This window comes from Megalobrama amblycephala, linkage group LG17 (assembly GCF_018812025.1).
Source record: "Megalobrama amblycephala isolate DHTTF-2021 linkage group LG17, ASM1881202v1, whole genome shotgun sequence".
NCBI classification, from domain to species: Eukaryota; Metazoa; Chordata; class Actinopteri; order Cypriniformes; family Xenocyprididae; genus Megalobrama; species Megalobrama amblycephala.
Genome location: NC_063060.1, coordinates 35,005,577 through 35,019,683, shown reverse-complemented (window position 1 = coordinate 35,019,683; position 14,107 = coordinate 35,005,577). Strand labels below are relative to the sequence as shown.

Below are 14,107 nucleotides of genomic sequence, written 5' to 3'. Positions count from 1 at the left end.
TTAAATATAGACCCTAGACCCTGACTAGGCGGCAGGCAGTTTCAACATGAACTCTGAGAACGCGCGTAATTCAATTTATAAACACAACAAAAGCAACGTAACGATATTTTAATAAAAAACACTCATGCCGTAGGCCTCGCGCCGCACATAATCAGCACTATTCAGTAGAACAGAAGCGCTTAAGTGTGATATTGCTTTTTAAAAACATGAAACAATAGGTTAATTTTCGTTAAAGAACCATTTTTAACACATTTGGTTAGTTCTCTCGTAAATGAGTCAAATTAGGGGATCTAAACTGTTGTATAAATCATATCTAAGATATTAAGGTAATTATTATTTTAGATACGTTTGTACGCCATTTGGAATGCTGTCCCTTTCAGGTACTGAACACTGCTGTCATATTAAAATAAAATAAAAATAAATATAATATAAAAACTATTTTTAGAGGCTTTTTTTCTAGAGGCTATTTTTATATATAATTTTAATGTTTTTAAATTAGCTCTATGTAACATAATGCTTGTGTAAAAAAAAAAAAAAAATACCGGAACGTTACCAGCTTAAATCTTTTTTTGTTTTTTGTAATTTAACTAAACTAATTTATTTAAACTAAATATGACATGTAGCTAATATATAGAAACCATAAAGACCATAAACACCTTACTGTAACAATTCACCTATTATTTTGGAAGTCAGTTTGGCACTCTTCCTATTTGATCATTTGAACCCACCCCTGCAGAATAACTCATGGGCTATTCCAGTCGGTGATGTAATGATATGTCGATGGGACTCTCCCATTACACTTATCTAAAGAGGGGTGCTGTTGTGGGGCTTCAGCGTGGCAGCCGTTGTTTAGGTGTTCTGCCTTTTTTTACCGGAATAGGTACGTCTAATTTTACTAAATTTACGGCACCAGTATCTCCAAACTAGTTGAAGATATTTTTATGTGTGAAATCTGACGTTATAGTTTTATAATTTATATTACACTCGACACAGACTAACGTTACTGAGTACAATAAAGCCAGCTCCGTTGCTAGCTAGCTTATTAGTAATTATGTGTTATGCTGCTTCCCGTCAACATATCAAGCTTTCTTATTGGCGCTCTTACAAAGTTACTATGTTTAAATGTGGACGAACGAACTGAAATTATGTATCAAAATAAACATAACGTAAGCTTTAAAGAATTTAAGTGCTAAGTTGTTGACAAGTAGTTAGCCAGTGGGCTGATCAGCTAATATTAACGTAGTTCGCCAAACAAAGTCATAACTAGTCTTCTATAGGCCTAAACAATAATCTGTTCGTCTTCAAAGTAAGTTGTTTTAAATAAAGTAAAAGTCATTGCTGTGGTTTACGTCGTTCATCTGAATAGCTCAACGTTACTCTTATGAACTTTAAGTGTTTTTGACCAACGTTCAGGACTAACGTTAACCTGCAAAATGTCTCTTTTATTTCAGTTTTAATATCACAGAACTGTCAAAATGTCTAGCAAAAGGGCAAAGGGAAAAACCACCAAAAAGCGCCCCCAGCGGGCCACGTCAAATGTGTTTGCCATGTTCGACCAGTCACAGATCCAGGAATTCAAGGAAGCTTTCAACATGATCGATCAGAACCGTGATGGCTTCATTGATAAGGAGGATCTGCATGATATGTTGGCCTCGTTAGGTAAGGACAAAGTAGTGTTGGTAAAGGAAAAGTTTTAATCTTCTACCCTTAACTCTTAATGACCCCGTTTTCATTCCTATGGACATTCATTTCCCACACCCTTTTCACTTTTATGTTTATATGTCATTTGATGCCAGCTAAAAATATACTGCATACTGCTTCAGAACTGCTATATGGGATTTCAGTAATAATTATCTGTAATTCTCTGGATGCTATTATCCAGATCAATTATTGTTGTAATAGACGCTATAAAATATTAGCATAAACTGAGTTTCATATTTTTCTGGTCATATATCTCTACATATGGTATTCATAGAGTTCTGAAAGGGTTAACAACACTAAGTCATAATAAAATTAAAAAAAAAACCTCTTTAAATAAACCAGCATTGTCAGTTTTAAACACAAAACACCCAAGCAGAATACATTGAAAGAGGTAAAAACATAAATGTATATTTTAAAAAATCAATTAAAACAATTAAAGTTGTCATGTAACATGCCAGTGAACACATGGTTCATGGGTAAATCATTAATAATAAACACTGCAATATTCCATAAAAAATAAGAATTGCCCATTTTGAGATAAAGATTGAAATAAAAAAAAAATTAAAATACTTTTTAAATGCTACAAAACTTAAAGGGTTAGTTCACCCAAAAAATAAATTTCTGTCATTAATTACTCAACCTGTCGTTCCAAACCCGAAAGACCTTCAGAACATAAATTAAGATATTTTTGATGAAATGCAGTAGGTTTTTTTATCTCCCATAGAAAGCAACGAAATTACCACATTCAAGGTCCAGAAAAGTAGTAAAGACATCGTTAAAATAGTCCATGTGACTACAGTGGTTCAACCTTAATGTTATGAAGCGACAAGAATAATTTTTGTGCACAAAAACAAAACAAAAATAATTATTCAACGATTTCCTCTCTATCCTGTCATTCTACTGTGCAGTTTGCATTGAAGACACATTGTAGAGCTAACAAGATATTGTTAAATAAAGTCATTATTTTTGTTTTGTTTTTGTACACAAAAATTATTCTCATCGCTTTGTAACATTAAAGTTGAACCACTGTAGTCAGACTATTTTAACAATGTCTTTACTACTTTTCTGGACCTTGAATGTGGTAATTTCGTTGCTTTCTATGGGAGATAAAAACATCTTGGATTTCATCAAAAATATCTTCATTTATGTTCCGAAGATGAACGAAGGTCTTGCGGGTTTGGAACAACATGAGGGTGAGAATGACAGAAATTTCATTTTTGAGTGAACTAACCCTTTAAAATCTACATTTAATCCAATACAATCTGGTTTTGACTGACAAGTTATTTCATTGGCAGGTAAGAACCCCACAGATGAATACCTAGAGGCGATGATGAATGAAGCCCCTGGTCCCATTAACTTCACCATGTTCCTCACAATGTTTGGAGAGAAACTTAATGGAACAGACCCTGAGGATGTCATCAAAAACGCCTTTGCTTGTTTTGATGAGGAGGGGACGGGTAAGTATGATAAATTAAGTATAATAAAGTATAAATAAGTATTTATTACGTATAATAAAATTGACATTGGTCATCCGTATAATTAGTCAGAATCGCCAAAATAAGTAGAACATATACAGTATACTGCATTTGATATACATTTGTTAACCTATTTGCCTCATTTGTCCTAGGTTTTATTCAGGAGGACTATCTGAGGGAACTCTTGACCACTATGGGAGACAGGTTCACAGATGAAGAAGTAGACGAGCTGTTTAGAGAGGCCCCTATCGACAAGAAAGGAAACTTCAATTATGTGGAATTCACACGCATTCTGAAGCACGGCGCTAAAGACAAGGATGATTAGGATGAGGCCGAGCACTACTGAAACTAATGAAAACTACACTGTAATACTACACTCATGTTTAATTGTCTCCTTTTCCCCCACATTCATCCCCACATGGGCTAGTGCAAAGGGATACATTCATCAGCGAGGTGAGATCATTTGACTGTACTGGACCTTCTCGTAAACAGTCTAAGTAAGTAGACTTGTATATAACTATGAAATACATAAAGACATGTAATCTGTGGTAAACCTCAAACTGAATGAACGCTGTTCTGATATGTAAATGTTGAGAAATAAATTCTGGAATTATTCAATGTTGCCTGGAGTTGCTGGATATTTATACTTTGTAATAAACAATTTGATGTAAGGTAAGTCATCAAATTTTCATTACAGAACGAGGAATGTTTTATAAACAAAGTCAGTTTGGATTTTCTCCCAACATTCAATTGTTGAAAACAAGGTATTGGGATTTATATAATCCTCCTTGAAACCCAGGCATAGAAATTTTTCCTCTGTAGAGGACATATTTTATAAAATTTCTCTGATACCATACATGTCACAGTTTTAAGTCTGGATGTCCTGTAAAGAGAAATACCAAATGTTTGGACGTTTCACCATGACAACTCTCTCTTTTTGGTCTTTAAAAATGACTGGCATTGACTGAATGATCAAATTTAGCACCCAAATGGAAATATAACATTTTGTAATTCTCATTAAAATCTGACTAATTTTCAAACTGTTTGTCGTAAATAAACATCTCATGAAAACCTTACGGGATTTAAAATCAGAATACGACTTTCCGTTATGAAACAGGGCATCGATTTCATACGTGTCCACTGTAGAGGACATCATAAAGCATGTTTATCAGGCATTTTGGGGAGGCACAACAAGTAAATAGGGAAACAAATGATATATCAATATTCCTAAGAAGTATGAGATCTTCTTATGAAAATGTTGCCAAGTTATTACTCCATTACACTTTTTTTTTTTCGTTATATGTTGCTCTAAGAACACATTAATATGCAAATTAGATACAATGTATAGAATGGGACTACCTATTTATGGCCACATATTTGCACAACTAATTAATAGTATATCAAATCATCCTGTTATTATCATTCATAGCATAGTGGAGAATCACTTTTATACAATGTTTGGCTAAAAATAGCCTGAACACTAAAAAATTGATTAGTAAATGGAAAAGAAAAAAAAACATTGTTTTTGCCTATACATGTCTTATGCAATTTTATTTCCTTAATAATTAAGACCTGGTGTCCTCTACAGAGGACAAAGCATGGAATATCTAAAATCTCCATTTGTTTTTTATGCTCCAAAAAATGTAATGACATTTAAAAAAACGCACAAAAAAAAGTCAGTTTCTTCAGAGGATATTATTGAAATCTAGTAAATTTAGGATTGTTCAGAATAAAACAAACTGCCAATGAAGAAGGTTACTAAGACAAGACAAAGGCTGTTTTCAAATGTTTAATTTCTCTAAATAACTTCACAACAACATTGGAGACATAAATCGATGGAGACAACCACCAGTGGTTTGAAGCACCCTGAGATTTAATTATGAAAAAAAAAAACACAACAAGGACTATCAAGCTACAATCCTTTGCTTTGAACAATTTCACATTTTTATATCCAAACGTTTTACTGCACAATGTTGATTTAATTTATCAATTAGATCATTTAATTGGGTCCTAAAGACATTCTTCCAGCACCATTATTTTTTTTCTCTTTGACCAAAAAAAGACTATGAATCCAACATCTGTCAAACTTAGGCTAGGTAACAAAGTTAAAAGGGAACGGTCCAGATGGTCAAAACTCTTCAGTCCCATTCAACACTTATCATGAAAAATATAAACTCATAAGTAATCAAATGCCGCCCGTTCTCCGTATGACAGGTGCATGTGTAGGTCATGGGGTGTAGGAACTTCAGGACCACCTTCAGTGCCAAAGCTCTCAGTGAGGTTCTTCAGTTGCTCACAGAGCAGCACCAGTAACTACTGATGTCAGGAGTCTTCATTCACGATCACTCTGCTAAGGCTAAGTTTTTTGTCTGAATCTTGGCCAAGTGATCTGATATCCCAGCTTCAATTTTGTCACACTGAGCTAGGAACCCCTAAGCACAAGGAAAATAAAGAGAACAAGATCTGAAATCAAATAATGGTCATGGGATTGTTAAAGTCTAAAGTATTTAATTAAAACCCAATATTAAAAGGTAAGTTCACCCAAAAATGAAATTTCTCTCATTAATTATTCACCCTCATGACGTTCCACACCCGTAAAACCTTCATTCATCTTCAGAACACAAATTAAGAAATTTAGATGAAATCAGAAATCTTTTATTTGCCCATTGGCCTCTGTCCATCATGGCCTCCTAATCATCCCCATACACTGATTGGCTTCATCACTCTGTCTCCTCTCCACCAATAAGCTGGTGTGTGGTGGGCGTTCTGGCGCAATATGGCTGCCGTCGCATCATCCAGGTGGATGCTGCACATTGGTGGTGGTTGAGGAGATTCCCCCTTCAATATGTAAAAGCGCTTTGAGTGCCCAGAAAAGCGCTATATAAATGTAAGGAATTAATTAATTAATTAATTAATTAATTAATTTTATTTTTATCCTCCATTGAAAGCAACAAAATCACTACATTCAAGGTCCAGAAAGGTAGTAAAGACATTTTTAAAATAGTCCATGTGACAATGTGTCCATGTACCTTAATGTTATGAAGCAATGAGAATACTTTTTGTGCGCAAAAACAAAACAAAAATAACGACTTTATTCAACAGTTTGTCAGTCTGTTAAGCAGTTGGCACAGTACTGTTTTTCAGTGTTTAGGTCCGAACGTCAGCTCATTATTGGCCGGCTCCTGCACCAGCATCACACGCATGCTTCATGCTGCTCACGTGAACAGCGTCGGCCAATACTGAGCCGCTGTTCAGACGCAGAACCTGGAAGCTGCAACAAAAATAGTGTAGCAGAAGAGACCAAATTTGTTGAATAAAATTGTTAATTTTGTTTTGTGTACAAAAAGTATTCTCGTCGCTTCATAACATTAAGGTTGAACCACTGTGGTCACGTTGACTATTTTAACAATTACTTTTCTGGACATTGAATGTGGTAATTTCGTTGCTTTCAATGGAGGATAAAAAGCCTTTCGGATTTCATCAAAATATCTTAATTTGTGTTCCGAAGATGAACGAAGGTCTTACGGGTTTGGAACGACATGAGGGTGAGTAATTAATGACAGAAATTTCATTTTTGAGTGAACTAACCCTTAAATAAATCATAATCCTACCTGAACGGTTTTCACAAGTCCCTTTTTTTTCATTCTGCAGTCATTAAAAGTCTCAGGCAAGCTCTGTGAATAATGCTAGAGTTTATCAATACAAAAGTGCACAAATAGATTGACTTATGATATTTTGATTAAAATTTATGAGGTAAAATTAAAAAAAAGAAACTGAAATGAATGAATTGTTAACAATAAGATCAATAACATGAATTTACAAAATTCATAGGGTGAATTTTCCTTTCATGCCACAAACAAAAAACAATTACCAGTGCATCTATTTCCTCAAGGATCTTCATGAACTGCTCAGAGGCAATTTTCACTCTGTGGTCCAGTTTATTAAGAGCCTCAGCTTGCAACTCCTTTGCAAGAAAACCCTGAAAATCATTACATGAATTAAATTATGAGAATGGCTATATTACTTAGCCTCGTATAACAGGTACAGCGTTCAAGAAGAAAAATAAGTGTCCCAAATGACATACTATACACTATGCACTGTCTAGTGTATGAATTTTATAAGGTTATTTTGTCATCCATCATCAGAATCTGTAATTTTCAGTGTGAAGCGAACGCACAACTCGCACTATTTATACTATAAAACGGCAGAGAATAGTGCCATAAGTATGTGAATTGGGATGCACCTAAGGACATTTTATAAAAATAAAAAAAAAGAAGAGAAAAAACATGTCACACATACATTCTTCAGTCCTGTGAGTTCACCATCCACCTTCTCAAGCTTCTTGGCAGTTTGTTCCACTGACTTTTCGATGTCTTTGAGCTTTTTAAGTTCAGCTTCCTCCTCAGGACTGTTCTGTAAAAATAAAGCAGCTTGTCAGACTCAGAAATAATTATTAGAGATGTATCTTTATGAATGAATGAACAAGGCATTATACATCTTACCCTCTTTCCAATCATCATCATTTTACAACCCTGCTTTACTCCAAAGCCAGACAGAGGCTCATCCATCTCCTTCAATGATTTCCCTACAGTCAGAGGTTACAATTGTATTCTTGCAACAGCAATACACTGTTACTGATGCAATAACACAGATTAATTATGCTTTTATCATTAATCTACAATTACTGTAGTTTATACCCAAAACACAGACCATTTACAGTTGAGTAATATAACACAGGAAGCTGAGAAACACACGTGCCTACAGCAGAGTAGCTATATGCTGTTTTACCTTTAAATATGACTTTCTGGGATGGTGCAGGTACGCCTGTGGCTTCTGTCAGAGCATCACACAAATCCTTTAACAGCGGTTCATGTCCATCTTGTGCTGTTAAAGTGATGTTGTGTTTGGTCGTGCCTGAGACAAGAACAGTCATTATCGCAGGCAGAAGATGACAGGTTTAATACTCAAAATGATTCAAAGCTAACTGGTGGTACTGTATCTGCAAATCAAGCACTGACATTCACCACTCAACTAACATATTACAATTGACTTGAAAACTCAAAATATAAATGCATAGCCTCGATAAGTAACTATTTGTGGAAAAACGTCTGAGGTTTAGAGTGATGTTCAGATCATTTACATGTAGCTAGCTTTAACACTGTCGAACCGTGTAAGCTAACCTCAATAAAATAGCGACTACATTTATTTTTGATATATCTTAATGTTTTGAAATATGAAAGTGGTTAGTTATCTTTACCATAAGCAACTGTCACTGTCAAGGTATTCTCCGCCATATCGGCACACTGTTAGCTAACGCTTCACAACTTTAGAGTGTGTACATTATGCAACCGGAAGTGACGCGTGTGCATGCGTCACGCCCCCTAGGAAATCAGGGGTGTGCTTGACATTCGTGTTTTTTATTTACAGGATGAAATTTTGGAATGTAAAAAAAAACAATACATTATGCAATGATTTATTTTATTAGGAAAATACCATACGCATTTGTGAATCAAATTTATGTAACTGATTTTTTTTTATGAGACTATGTACTTGTTCTTGTGGCATTTAATAGAAACAACCTGTCCTTCTTCTGAAATGTGTTATTTCCAAATAAATAGCTCAACAAGTTTTCAAATACCACCATTTATTGCAACTCTAGAGACTCCAGATGTATATCCGTTAATGAACTTTATTATCAAGAAAACATTTCAATAATTTAAGGCAAGCAATATTCAGAGCAGTTGATGGCTTTCTTTACATTGCTTCTTCCAGGCAGGTTCTTCATTCATGCAACCCAAAACTATGGACTTGAAATACTTGATCAGTGTCAATGATAATTCTGTCAACATGTCAGCAAGCTTCAGAGCACTGTGAAGCAAGGGCATAGACATTAATATTAACTGTAAAAAATATTATTAAAATTAGAAATTGCTATATCATGAAATATTATGGGTTTATAGTCATTAACAACACACAAGAGTGGGATGTTTTAATGTTTGTAATTTGCTAGCTTGAGTAGACTTTTGTAACTGTTGGGATCTCATATCATCCAGAAGAATTACTTTGGTTAGGACATGCATTGATATAAAGGTATGTTCAGGTAACAATGGAAATTCATAGTAGGTGACCTAAAATTCAGATTAAAGGTATATGCAAGATATCTTATTTGAATTTCTAAAAACTGGAATCTCATTGGCTACGTTCTCACTGTCAGTTTTTGGGATTGACAAGCACATTTACTTACTGGTGTGAGTTTTGAAATCACCTGTTCACACAGCAACTTACACCAGCGTCACAAATACGGCCAAAGTCAAGCCCGTATTCTCTTACTAACCATAGCAACAGTGACCAAAGTAATATCAAAGATGGTGACGTCCATAAAACTGAAAAGTCTTATCACTTTTGACAAGACAGAGTCCAACTGATTTTCGCCGGGAGTTTGATTGACAGGCGATCTAACCAATCATAACGCCGAATCCGCCATTTTGCCTGACAAAGCAGTCAGGAGTTAAAAGATTAACCTCGGTGGACTTGAACTTGAAAAATGGTGTGTAATGACGCCTTTCCGTGTTTGAAACAACATTCCTTCTGATGTTCATTCATGTTTATTTGATGCTATAAATTAACTAGTAAGAAGAGATGAGCCGAGGAGCTACAGCAATCTGTCATGACACATTAAAGAGCCACAAAACGATTTTTATTGTTCGACTTTCTTTAAAAATTACAGTTTGAAAGCTGGGATTTTAATATCATAAGTAACCTGCACTGTCATGTCTGTCGACGTGTTGTCAGTTGCTCCGTGATGTATTTTTCACTCTGTGTGGCGTGGCAGTGCCATTGCTTGTCGGACAAAGCAACAGTAACTAAGGGGGGCGGGTCTTTGCGAAGGGTCAATTAAGCCGTAAGTTCATCCACACAGCTCATATCTTTGTCACTGTAAGTTACCGAAAGTGAATCCCCTTAGTATAGCAGCTCTCACGCACTGTATGACTTTACGGACAACTAGTTGTCCAGTCCGGTTCCGTTCACACTGCGCAAATTTTCTGAGAATGCGGTTCTGAGTCCTGAAAATTTACGGGTGTGAGTTCAGTTATAGAATGCTGTTGTCACTCCCATAAATAACTGTACTGTGTGTGAACGTAACAGTATTAAGGACTGGACTGACAACCGTATTCTGTTGCTGTGTGAACGTGGCCCATTGGCAATGAGGCTAACATGTTTACATGACCAATTTCTAATTAAAATGTAAAAATTATGCTTCATGTGATCAAGTTAAACATGTAAGAAAAACAGTTAGTTACAATACCAAGTGCTAGACTGGGCAATGAGTACAACAAAACATGTTCAATATCATTTACCAGCACAAACAACTTCCTCCATCGTATATAAATAAAACACTGATCAGAGAACAGATTCTTATGTGGCAGGGATCTGCGGCAGGCCAAACTCATCAACCAGAACACCATCCTGAGGGATACAAAAATGCAAAAAGAATGTACTGAAAAAAATCACAGACAAATATTACCAAAAAATAATGAATATGTACATCTTGTCATTGACAATTTTATCAATGCAATCTGCACCTTATTGGTTTTAGTGTCAGTGGGAATTCCTTCAGGAATAGAGGGTGCAGACGAGGCTTCATCTAAGTAAGAGCTGTCATCATCCAGCAGTAACTCATCTCCCAGAGCATCCAGCTCTGCAACAGAGAAAAAAAGTGAAGTTTTAAGCTACAAACACACACACACACACACACACACACAACTACCTGCTTCCAGTTCATCCTCATCGATCTCTGGTGTGCCATAGCTGCGACTGAGAGCTTCCTGCACCTCGTTGGCCTCTTCCATCATGTCTTCCAGTTGATCCTGCAGGTCCTATCAGTCATAAACATTGGTAATGAAAAGTATATATTATTTACCACTGATCATGAATCAAAAACATTCCTTAAAAAAAAGCCAATGTCAAAATAAGTGTGCATACTTCAATCTGATCCATCTTCACTTGTTTATATGCTTTTTTCATTTCTTTTGCTCCAATCTTCATAGCCTCCACCTACAAGAGTATTAACAAAAATCATAAAAGGTTTGTGGAATATAAATAAATATAAATGAAATAGTTAATTAGTGCTCAAATTAATATAGACACAAGTAAAAAAAAAAAAAAAAAAAGGTGGTGGGGGGAGTTCATTATGAAATTATTTATTTTATAAGGAAAATACAATATATGCAAGAAGAAGTGCAAGAAATTCAAATTTCTTGGATTTTATAAATGAATAAAAGAAATTCAGTATTCAGTAAAATTCAGTAGTGTTGGGGGTAATATGGACAGCAGTAAATAAGTTAATAAGTCTTTACTGTTGTTTTGGTGTCTCTTAGTGACTGGATTGTATAGTTTGCTTGTTCCATATTAAAGGACTGCTGGGAAAGCTGATCTCTTTGACCCTCATACCTGCATAATACAGTGAAAAAAAAAGTATTTAACAAAAAAAAATTTATAAAAACATTTGATCACATCCTTTATCAATGTGAATTGAAAACAGAATACTAGATATTTAAATATATACATTTCATACATTGTAAATTATTATTAGTCAGGGTAAAACTCACATTCTCTTTTGTTTCATTGTTCGTGATCCTTATTAATCAAACCACGTGTTCTGAATATAATCAATATCTAGTTATTAAAAATAATGCATTTTTTTTTTAAATATGAAAGTTTTAATATTACTTCTGTTTCACTGTATTCTGTAAAGTTAATTAACTCAAGATTGATATTAATACAAAATAAAAATAATATTACAACTTATATTTCATCTCACGCTTACAGAGCTCGTGTCGTTAATGATTTAACACGCCGAAACACAGGTTTTACAGTGGGATCCAAAAATCTGCGACCACACTGAAAATCTGGGATTCAAAGTGTATTGGCCTTCCTCTGGTAGTTAGCTGCTGTCAATAACTTAAACAGGGAATAAACACAATTTTAGGATTTTTTAAATATTATGTAAAAAAAAAAAAAAAAAGTCATCTAAGAAAATTTAAATAAAGTACACTGCCCTCCAAAAGTTTGGAAATGCCCTAGAAAAGTGGGGTTTTGGACAATATTGGCATCAATACTTTATAATTTGTGATAATTTTGCACTGATAAGGGACAACACAAACTACGAAAACATATTTTATTACATAAACAGTTTATACATAGAAAAAACTTAAATTTTCGATTAATCAAAATACCCACATTAGCAGCTATCTGACCTAAACTGGGTTCTCATTGGTTCGTTGTATTCTAAACTTAATTGGCAATCACTTATTGAAGCTATTAAGATGTGCTGACCCAAAAATCTTTTACAAACCTGGGCCAAGTTTAAACCAGTAACCAGGCATCACAGCTGGCAAAGGGGCTTGTCTGACTTAGACATGTATATATTGCCATTATTATGTAATCAAAATGAAAATTATTATCGCTGGTCTAAAATGATAATGTCAAGTTACTTTAATGTATTTGCACCAAAAAATACTAAGGATTTATGCTGATATCGTCCAGAAACACACTTTGCCAGGGGTGTTTCCAAACTTTTGGAGGGCAGTGTACATTTGTGATCTTGTGAACTCCTAAAGGTCAGATGTTTTCATGTACAAGACGCTCTTTGGATCATTCTCAAATTATGCTGGAAAACATGATCATTAGGTTTTACACAAACTTGTGGAGTTCATGAAGCTTGAATCAGGGTTATTAGTTAACTAAATCTAAAACAATAATAATAATAAAAAAAATTCACTTGAAATAAAATGAATGTGCTAAAATGTCAACATGAAAAAATATTAAAAACAACAAAATGACTAAAATCTTAACTAAAATAAAATAGATATAATTCAAAATACTAAAAACTTTAATAGTACCTTAATAATACTATATTAACATGCTAGTGCTGCTGTCAGAAGGAGGACGAAAATACTAAGGAATATTAATTTTTCAATTTATAAAAAGTTGTTATGCCTCTAATATTATGTATAATGCAAAAATGTATTAAAAATGCAAAACTGGGTGGTCTCAGACTTTTGGATCCCACTGTGCAGTAGCCTGTATAGTTAGAATGATAGTTTGTATGACATTATATCAACTCGAGATTCTGATGCTCACTTTTGAGGGTCCATCCCTCATCTTTTTCATCTGGTCCTTATACTTCATGAGCTCTGCGTCGATTCTCGCTATTTTCTTATCGATTGACTCGATCCTCGTATCCACCTATAACGGGAACACCACACAGCAGCATCCACAGTACATCCATGTCTGACATGCAAACACCAATCAGGATGCTTCACTGATGTTCCGCGAGACCACACAACCATGCCTACTTACATTGCCTATGCAGTCAGAAAGGTTGGGAGAAGGCGTCTGTTTGCTCCGACCGAAAATTCGGTTCATTTTTGAACGGTATTTACTCTTATTGGCTTAGTAGAAGTATTTAAAATCCTGACCATCACAAAGGGCTTGTTCCGGTTAGTAGTAGAAAACAAACACCATAATAAAAGTCACGGCGGAGGATGGGAAAGCTTTAGTAACGATGCTTCTTAATATGTATTGCTGTGTGTGCTTCTCTTCCTTCTCATTTCCCCCCTTTTTTTAACGAACCAATATAGGAAATATAGGTTTGAATAATTGTATTGTAACTTAAATATACTATTTATATACTAATATACTACTATTATCAGTATGATTGACATATTCATTTAGTAATGAAATAATTATTTAATATTTTCGTTTGTTTATATCGTGACAGTTAACCTTTTAAAAGAAAAATATTAAAGTGTTTTCAATTTCAGTTATCTATTAATTCATTCATCTTGCATGGTGGATGTGAGTGAAATAATTTCAGAATGTTGCATTCGGAACCTTTTTAGTTTTACAGTACATGTTGATATAATCAT

At 34.6% G+C, this 14,107-nt stretch overlaps 3 protein-coding genes across 3 annotated transcripts; 1 reads left to right on the top strand and 2 right to left on the bottom strand.

Annotated features, from left to right (window-relative positions):
* The first annotated feature begins 723 nt into the window (after positions 1-723).
* Positions 724-3,798, top strand: myl12.2 (myosin, light chain 12, genome duplicate 2). The gene is made up of 4 exons (XM_048163138.1): positions 724-880; positions 1,452-1,659; positions 2,997-3,158; positions 3,329-3,798. The coding sequence occupies exons 2-4, from the start codon at positions 1,476-1,478 to the stop codon at positions 3,499-3,501; spliced, it is 519 nt and encodes a 172-aa protein (XP_048019095.1). The 5' UTR covers positions 724-880; positions 1,452-1,475; the 3' UTR covers positions 3,502-3,798.
* Positions 3,799-4,949: 1,151 nt separating this feature from the next.
* Positions 4,950-8,577, bottom strand: bag1 (BCL2 associated athanogene 1). The gene is made up of 7 exons (XM_048163137.1): positions 8,434-8,577; positions 7,965-8,090; positions 7,679-7,761; positions 7,476-7,589; positions 7,048-7,155; positions 6,788-6,850; positions 4,950-5,608 (listed from the first exon to the last, which is right to left on the bottom strand). The coding sequence occupies exons 1-7, from the start codon at positions 8,468-8,470 to the stop codon at positions 5,519-5,521; spliced, it is 621 nt and encodes a 206-aa protein (XP_048019094.1). The 5' UTR covers positions 8,471-8,577; the 3' UTR covers positions 4,950-5,518.
* A 1,372-nt stretch (positions 8,578-9,949) lies between these two features.
* chmp5a (charged multivesicular body protein 5a) lies at positions 9,950-13,753 on the bottom strand. The gene is made up of 8 exons (XM_048163139.1): positions 13,539-13,753; positions 13,301-13,424; positions 11,786-11,813; positions 11,534-11,627; positions 11,160-11,231; positions 10,945-11,053; positions 10,760-10,875; positions 9,950-10,643 (listed from the first exon to the last, which is right to left on the bottom strand). Exons 1-8 carry the CDS (start codon positions 13,602-13,604, stop codon positions 10,593-10,595), a joined length of 660 nt encoding a protein of 219 aa, XP_048019096.1. The 5' UTR covers positions 13,605-13,753; the 3' UTR covers positions 9,950-10,592.
* Positions 13,754-14,107: the final 354 nt, after the last annotated feature.

Excerpts from the sequence above, each read along its gene's own strand:
- myl12.2 (XM_048163138.1), top strand. The coding sequence starts at position 1,476 with ATGTCTAGCAAAAGGGCAAAGGGAAAAACCACCAAAAAGCGCCCCCAG. Across the intron at positions 1,660-2,996 it reads TGATATGTTGGCCTCGTTAG|GTAAGAACCCCACAGATGAA; the intron begins GTAAGGACAAAG and ends TTTCATTGGCAG. Across the intron at positions 3,159-3,328 it reads TTTTGATGAGGAGGGGACGG|GTTTTATTCAGGAGGACTAT; the intron begins GTAAGTATGATA and ends CATTTGTCCTAG.
- bag1 (XM_048163137.1), bottom strand. The coding sequence starts at position 8,470 with ATGGCGGAGAATACCTTGACAGTGACAGTTGCTTATG. Across the intron at positions 8,091-8,433 it reads GACAGTGACAGTTGCTTATG|GCACGACCAAACACAACATC; the intron begins GTAAAGATAACT and ends TTCTTGTCTCAG. Across the intron at positions 5,609-6,787 it reads GACTTGTGAAAACCGTTCAG|GGGTTCCTAGCTCAGTGTGA; the intron begins GTAGGATTATGA and ends CCTTGTGCTTAG.
- chmp5a (XM_048163139.1), bottom strand. The coding sequence starts at position 13,604 with ATGAACCGAATTTTCGGTCGGAGCAAACAGACGCCTTCTCCCAACCTT. Across the intron at positions 11,628-11,785 it reads ACAATGAAACAAAAGAGAAT|GTATGAGGGTCAAAGAGATC; the intron begins GTGAGTTTTACC and ends TGTATTATGCAG. Across the intron at positions 11,232-11,533 it reads TAAGAGACACCAAAACAACA|GTGGAGGCTATGAAGATTGG; the intron begins GTAAAGACTTAT and ends ATACTCTTGTAG.